Source organism: Mesoplodon bidens, assembly GCF_964165515.1.
Source record: "Mesoplodon bidens genome assembly, contig: HAP1_SCAFFOLD_742, whole genome shotgun sequence".
In the NCBI taxonomy this organism is placed as follows: domain Eukaryota; kingdom Metazoa; phylum Chordata; class Mammalia; order Artiodactyla; family Ziphiidae; genus Mesoplodon; species Mesoplodon bidens.
Window position 1 is genome coordinate 69,462 of NW_027672399.1, and position 7,632 is coordinate 77,093.

Below are 7,632 nucleotides of genomic sequence, written 5' to 3' on the forward strand. Positions count from 1 at the left end.
TCGTGGATCATTTTGGCAGTATCTTAATTCCATTCAGATTTTCCTCTCCAACCTAGCACCATTTTGAACTTCCTCTGACATTCCTTTAATTGTTTTTTGTCAAAGAATTTGCTGACAAGTTCTGAAATAAATTTTTATTATCCTGAGAAAAAGTTGATTACAAACGTAAGCCACTGCCATAAATAAACCAAACATTTTACCAGCTCAAGTTTCAATAAAATGTCTATTTTCTTATTCTCCTTTTAATTTGTTTCATGATTGCTAATGCTTAATCTAAACAAATCAATTTAGAGAATGTTCCAATAATGTTACCCGCTGATCTTAACTCTAAAATAAGCCAGAAATACAATGTTTCTGGTATGGAAGTATGAGATAGGAAAATACATTAAAATATTCCTTTGACTTAATGAGGATTTTTATGTGGAACTACATGTTGTTGATTGTTGTTTATTAAGTGTTAATGCAGAAATAACTTATATTTCTTTAAATTCAGGTGAATGCGGTAGAAAAAGGTGATATTTTATTTGCTTCGCTTCTGAGAATGCTTTACATGTGAATTTAGTGTATTTAGATAATTTCTAAGTTAAAGAGCCAATGAACGTGCTACTTCCAAGTAAAACTACAAAGATCACTTTGGATGGGTAATTTTAAGTATTCACTTTGCTTCAAAAATTGCGAGTAATAACTTAAAAATCAGACTCTCAAAACATAGGATGTCACAGGCAGGCGGCATTCCACATTCAGTGTTGTGTAGAAAAAGAAATGCTAGCCTGACAGAAAGGAAATGCTATGAGGTCACTATAAGAAAGAAAGAAAAATAAGGATGCATTGTTTAAAAGAATGAAAAAGTTACAAAAGTTCAATGTTTCATATATTTAGAAATCATATTCCAAAACCTATTTTTATTTTGGTATTTTTATTGCAGTCTTCCATTGCAAATAGGTAGATCATTAGAAGAATATAAAGCTAGGTCAGAATGAAAGATGGATTATGTTTATAGATTCAATTTTGAGCTGAGCTACATAGTATTGAAGATGAAAGAATAATGATTACTAATTTCAGCATATCACTTTAGAGTTAAGAGACCTTCTTAAGCGGTCTTATTTGACATTCAAAATGACCTTGTCTGATGGTCATTGATTTCATCCTCCTTTTACTAATGAAAAATTTGGAAGAAATATTGAGTAAATCATCTGAAATCATGCAGCCAATGATTACTAGAGTTTGGACTTGATACCAGGTCTCCTGAATTTGGACCCAAGGACTGTCATATATGCAGTGGAGAGAACGACCACTAGAGATATGAAAGTCTAAATAAATACCACTGCAGTTTTCAATGTTATGTATTCAAATTATGAGTGAAGTCTAGATTTTGTTGTTGTTCTTGCTTGGTGTTTTTTGTTTGTTTGTTTCTTGTCTATTCCAGTGGCAGGATCTCTTGCAATATATATAGTTTGGCCGCCATGATTCTTGTAGCATTCAGAAGGCAGCCTTACTGTTACTAATAATTTCACTGTAATTATACAAATTACAATTTCTCTGTGTTTACACTCTGATTTGAAAACAATTAGGAGGCAGTTAAATGATGTTTCGGTACCTGTAAAATTTAAGGGCCACTCTTTCGGGTTCTGCACCCAATTTTACCATGGGGAGGGGAGCTTCCCCCATACCACCAAGCAATTCTCCAGACACTAGCTGGGCATTCTACAATTCAATTCAGTTCAACTCAATTCATACACCATTTACCTGATCTACCCAGAGACAGCATCAGATTCCATAAGTTAAGAGGTCAGCCCTACCAGACTGCCCCACCCCACATACCTGAGACACCAGGCACAAGCCCAGGTGTCACCTGTGCTTCTGACTGACTGACTGTAGATCAGAGTTTCCCACAACCTCCTCCTTGGGTTCTATTATTTGCTAGAGTGGTTCACAGAACTCAGGAAACACATTTATTCACCAGATTACCAGTTTTTTAATAAAAAGATATAACTCAGGAACTGCCAGATATGTAGGGCAAGGCATGGGGAAAGGGTGGGAGCTTCCCTTCGCTCTGAGAGCACCATTCTCCCCAAACCTTCACACGTTCACCAGCCCAGAAGCTCTCCCACACCCAGTCCTTCTGGATGTTCGTGGAGGCTTCATGACTTAGGCAAGATTGAATAACTCATTGGCCATTGGTGACTTCAATTTCTAGCCCCTCTCCCTTCTCTAGATGTCCTGGGGTGGGACTGAATGCTCCAACCCTCTAACCACAATGTTGGTTCTCCTGACAACCAGCCCCCATCCTTAGGTGCTTCCAAATGTCACCCAGTTGTGTTAACATAAACCCAGTTGTGGCACAAAAGAGCTTGTTATGAATAACAAGACGCTTTATGGCTCTGAAGAGTTTTTTAGGAATTGAGGACAAAAGACTAAATATTATCACAAAAATGCTACCATTGTTCTTATTTATCAAGAAATTCCTCTTACGATGAGCAAATGAGCGCGAGCGAGGGCATGAAATTTAAATTCCACTCAGGGGAGGAAGTGCTGTGCTTCGAGCCTGACCCCACCAAGGCGCGAGTGCTGTACGATGCCAAGATTGTCGATGTTATTGTTGGGAAAGACGAAAAAGGCAGAAAGATCCCAGAATATCTGATCCATTTTAATGGTTGGAACAGAAGCTGGGATAGATGGGCAGCTGAAGATCATGTCCTTCGTGACACCGATGAAAATCGGAGATTACAGCGTAAATTGGCAAGGAAAGCTGTAGCTCGCCTGAGAAGCACAGGAAGAAAGAAGAAGCGCTGCAGGTTGCCTGGTGTGGATTCTGTCTTAAAAAGCCTCCCTGCTGAAGAAAAAGATGAAAATGTTGAAAACTCAATAAGCAGTTCTTCTGATGACAGTAGTGAAGAAAAGGATGAAGAAATAAGTGAAGAAAGTGATATTGAAGAAAAGACTGAAGTGAAGGAGGAACCAGAGCTGCATGCAAAAAAGGAAATGGGGGGCCTCCCTGGTGGCGCAGTGGTTGAGAGTCCGCCTGCCGATACAGGGGATACGGGTTCGTGCCCCGGTCTGGGAGGATCCCATATGCCGCGGAGCGGCTAGGCCCGTGAGCCATGGCCGCTGGGCCTGCGCATCCGGAGCCTGTGCTCCGCAACGGGAGAGGCCACAACAGTGAGAGGCCCACATACCGCAAAAAGAAAAAAAAAAAAAAAAAAAAAAGAAAAAAAAAAAAAGGAAATGGAAGAAAGAACAATAACTATAGAAATCCCTGAAGTTCTGAAGAAGAAGCTTGAGGACGATTGTTACTATATCAACAGGAGGAAACGGTTAGTGAAACTTCCGTGCCAGACCAACATCATAACTATTTTGGAATCATACGTGAAGCATTTTGCTATCAATGCAGCCTTTTCAGCCAATGAGAGGCCTCGTCACCATCACGCTATGCCACATGCCAACATGAATGTGCATTATATCCCAGCAGAAAAGAACGTTGACCTTTGTAAGGAGATGGTGGATGGATTAAGAATAACCTTTGATTACACTCTCCCATTGGTTTTGCTCTATCCATATGAACAAGTTCAGTATAAAAAGGTGACTTCGTCCAAATTTTTTCTTCCGATTAAGGAAAGTACCACAAACACTAATAGGAACCCAGAGGAGCTCTCTCCAAGCCCACCTTTGTTGAATCCATCCACACCACAGTCCACAGAGAGTCAGCCCACCACAGGCGAGCCAGCCACCCCCAAAAGGCGCAAAGCCGAGCCGGAAGCCTTGCAGTCTCTGCGGCGGTCCACACGCCACTCGGCCAATTGCGACCGGCTGTCGGAGAGCAGCGCCTCGCCCCAGCCCAAGCGCCGGCAGCAGGACGCGTCTGCCAGCATGCCCAAGCTGTTCCTGCACCTGGAAAAGAAGACACCCGTTCATAGCAGATCATCCTCACCCGTTCCTCTGACCCCTAGCAAGGAAGGGAGTGCGGGGTTTGCTGGCTTTGAAGGCAGAAGAACTAATGAAATAAATGAGGTCCTCTCCTGGAAACCTGTACCCGACAGTTACCCCCCAGGTGACCAGCCACCTCCACCCTCTTACATTTATGGGGCGCAACACTTGCTGCGATTGTTCGTGAAACTTCCAGAAATCCTTGGAAAGATGTCCTTTTCTGAGAAGAATCTGAAGGCTTTACTGAAGCACTTTGATCTCTTTCTGAGGTTTTTAGCAGAATACCATGATGACTTTTTCCCAGAGTCTGCCTATGTTGCTGCCTGTGAGGCGCACTACAGCACGAAGAACCCCAGGGCGATTTATTAAGGTTTTGATGGTTCTGGAAGAACAGCTTCTCTATCTAGCTTTGCACTCTCGGTTCCCGATAAAGAACTAGGGAGTTGGTGGGTCTTCCTTAGAGCAAATGCGACACCCGCCTTGGGGGGGTGTGGCAGAGGCGGGCCCATTTGTTTGAGTTGCTTACCTACCGTAGTTATTTCTGTTAAGGATTACTTCCTAGGTACCTGAACGGCCTCCAACATGTGACCCTTGCCACGGTACATGTCATCTGTGACGGCGGGAAAAGAGCAGCTGTGTTCACAGTGAAATGTTCACGAAAGTGTGCGTAGGTTGGGCTGTTTCAGTAGACGGAGTTACTTTTTAGCAATAACCACATTTTTAAACTATTTGTTAGCATTAAACAAAATTGTTTTGCAAACCGTTTTCATTCTTGTGATGAGGCTGAGCAACAAAACATTAGTTTTACTTGGAAACCGAAAAGTAGTCCCAGAATATTTTAGAGGGGGTTGATATTGATGGCAAAAAGAAAATTTGCAGCTATACATTTGCTTGTTACAGTTCCTTTTCTATAAAACCTTATTTTTGGTGATCTAAATAAAGCATTGCCTGAAAAAAAAAAAAAGAAATTCCTCTTGTCCCATTATCTCTACGTGGCATGACAAACATTTGTTTACCAAGCATTGGTTCTTCCCATCTCCCTATAAATTGTCTTCCTCCCCTTTGGAATCCCAGACCCCTACCTCTTCTCCTTAGCTCAGCATGGCACACAAGCCTTAACTGCCTGTCTTGAATCCTCTCAATTCTATGTGAGGCTCCATATACACAAAATTTCATTTTTTTCTCCTGTTAATGTCTTATGTCAACTTAATTAGTAGACCAGGCAAAAGAACCTACAAGAATAGAGGAAAAATGTTTCCTCTTCAACAGTACTAATATCAATTTTTTAGTTATGGACATTGTACTATAGTTTTATAAGTGGTTATCACTAGCCGAAGTTTGGTAAATGTTACAATGTAATCGATGTAGTACTTTTGGAACTTGCCATAATTACATAATTATTTCAAAATACAAAATTGAAAAAAAATTCTCAAATGTAAAACAATGTTTCTTCTTATGAGGTAGCCTTTTTACATAGTACAAAAGCCTGCTAAAATGATGTAATCTGAAATATAACAAATACATCAGCTTAGATAATTATAAAATCCAAACATTATGTAGAAAATAAGATATATATTTTAAAATTTCTTAAGTATTCTTTTATCCATGGATGAATAAAATATTTATTCAAAAGTTAAGTCTGAAATAGAATCATTTATTCAGTCTTTCTTCAATGAACATTAGTTGAAAGCTCACTAAGTGCTTAGAGTTTATTGGATAACCATTGCTTGGATTGCTTTTTGGAATGATGAAATAGCTATATACGAAAACTATGGCAGGGGAATTAGCAAAATGGGGTACTGGGAGGAGTAACCCTAAAATTTCACTATAAGTAACTATCATAGAGGCCAAATGAAACCTGAACTACTATATGTCAACAAGATCATAAAGAAGGTTCAGACTCTGCTCACTCATAAGTTATAGCCTGTAACTTTATGGCCTCATTGTAAATGATATTGCATTTTTATGCTTGAATTTTTCATATTAACTTAATACAAAGTAGCAACATAATAAATATTTTATAACAAATTGTCTCCTTATTCCTTTAATAAGAAGAATCAAATGGCCCCAGCTACTAGTAAAATCTTAATGGAAACTTTATAACTATTTGGGAATGTTATTCTTTTCCCTTTGTTTTCTGTATCAACTATTTACATTTCTAGATTCTTTGATTTTGTAGATCTTTCTCCCATCACTTTTGAGATGAAGCTCCTCTATCTCAGAAGAACTTTTCTTGAAATAGATTATCTATTTTAAAAATACAATCATAATAACTAATAAATTATAGAAAGTTGTTTTTGTCATTTATTCATACTAGTTTAACAGAAGTGGGCTTCTCCTACATAACAGGATTTGATTCTCAAGAGTAGTATTTTCCAGTAACTATGAATAATATTAAACATGCAAAATAAGTACTATTGAAAACATATGCGATATTTAGGGGAAATGAAACATTTTTGCAAGTGTAATTATAGAGAGTGCTTTGTTCCTTTTATATTTTAGTTTTCCTCCACTTGTTTTGCCTTGAGATGGAAAAAAATGCTTTCGATCATATTCCCTTTGTAGTGTTTTGGAAGACTTTGGAGAGAGAGGAGTGTTGCACTTGTGAAATCATTTTTAGGGAAACTAGTATGTGAATCGTAAGAGCACTGTACCCGTTCCCATTTTATTTTTCTGGCTAGTGTTCCTGAATTCAGCACTATGCAATTATAGTAACTGCCAAAATGAACACTAACTCAATAGAAATAAGAAAACGGGCCCACTGTTCTTGCTTTTGAAAAGTAATTACTTACTGGCATCAAGAAAATAAGAATCGTCATGTAAAAAATACTAAATAGGAATACTGGAAAATTTTATGGCAGCACATGAAGCTATTTTGACTATCTTGTGTAAAACAGGTCAACAGGAACCATTCAACATAACGTGTCTGAAATATCTAAATATCTCTGAATTGCTTTTTTCCGTTGTATTTCAGCTTTCTTAGAAAGTCAATTTTGGTCTGATATGAAGAGACAGAGGAAACATTTTGTAAAGTGTTTTTTAGTTTAGAAACCCTGCCTTACATTCATCATCTCCATAACTAAACCTAGGATTATGTTTACTGCCCCTCGAAAATTAGTCTTCTCCAGCTTGTGTAGTTTTGCAGTTTCCAGCGCATAACTAGGTCCTTCTAGCAGTGATTTAAAAAACAAACAAACAAAAAACACTCTAGGGTTCCCAGGGACAGTTTAAATATTCATGGGAGAGGACCAGCTCTTATTCTAGCAATTTATGGGTGAGGTCCAGCCCACAATTTTATGATGTGCCCCCTCAAAGGATCAGACAATCTCCCTGCTGTGTTTCTTCCTCTTCCTCAAGAGAGACAGCCCTCAAGAGAACGCTCCACTCATGAAGCAACACTAGTCTGATAGATCAGATTTATCATTGTTTACAATTAATTTTAAGTGTTTACAAGAATAGTTTACTTCAAAAATTAAAGAAAAATATTAATGTAGATATTTCCATACTTTCATAAAGCATTCTGAACAACATAGTAGAAATCACGTCTTGTTGGGAATTAGACTGAGGTTCTCATTGGTCTTTTTTTTTTTTTTTTTTTTTTTTTGCGGTACTCGGGCCTCTCACCGTTGTGGCCTCTCCCGTTGCGGAGCACAGGCTCCGGACGCGCAGGCTCAGCGGCCATGGCTCACGGGCCCAGCCGCTCCGCGG

General features: G+C 38.9%; 1 protein-coding gene across 1 annotated transcript; it reads left to right on the forward strand.

The window, feature by feature from the left end:
- Positions 1-2,481: 2,481 nt before the first annotated feature.
- LOC308610246 (MSL complex subunit 3-like) lies at positions 2,482-5,055 on the forward strand (the record flags this gene model as incomplete). The annotated part of the gene is made up of 3 exons (XM_081259454.1): positions 2,482-2,998; positions 3,209-4,294; positions 4,474-5,055. The coding sequence occupies 2 exons, from the start codon at positions 2,482-2,484 to the stop codon at positions 4,291-4,293; spliced, it is 1,602 nt and encodes a 533-aa protein (XP_081115580.1). The 3' UTR covers position 4,294; positions 4,474-5,055.
- Between the last annotated feature and the right edge of the window lie 2,577 nt (positions 5,056-7,632).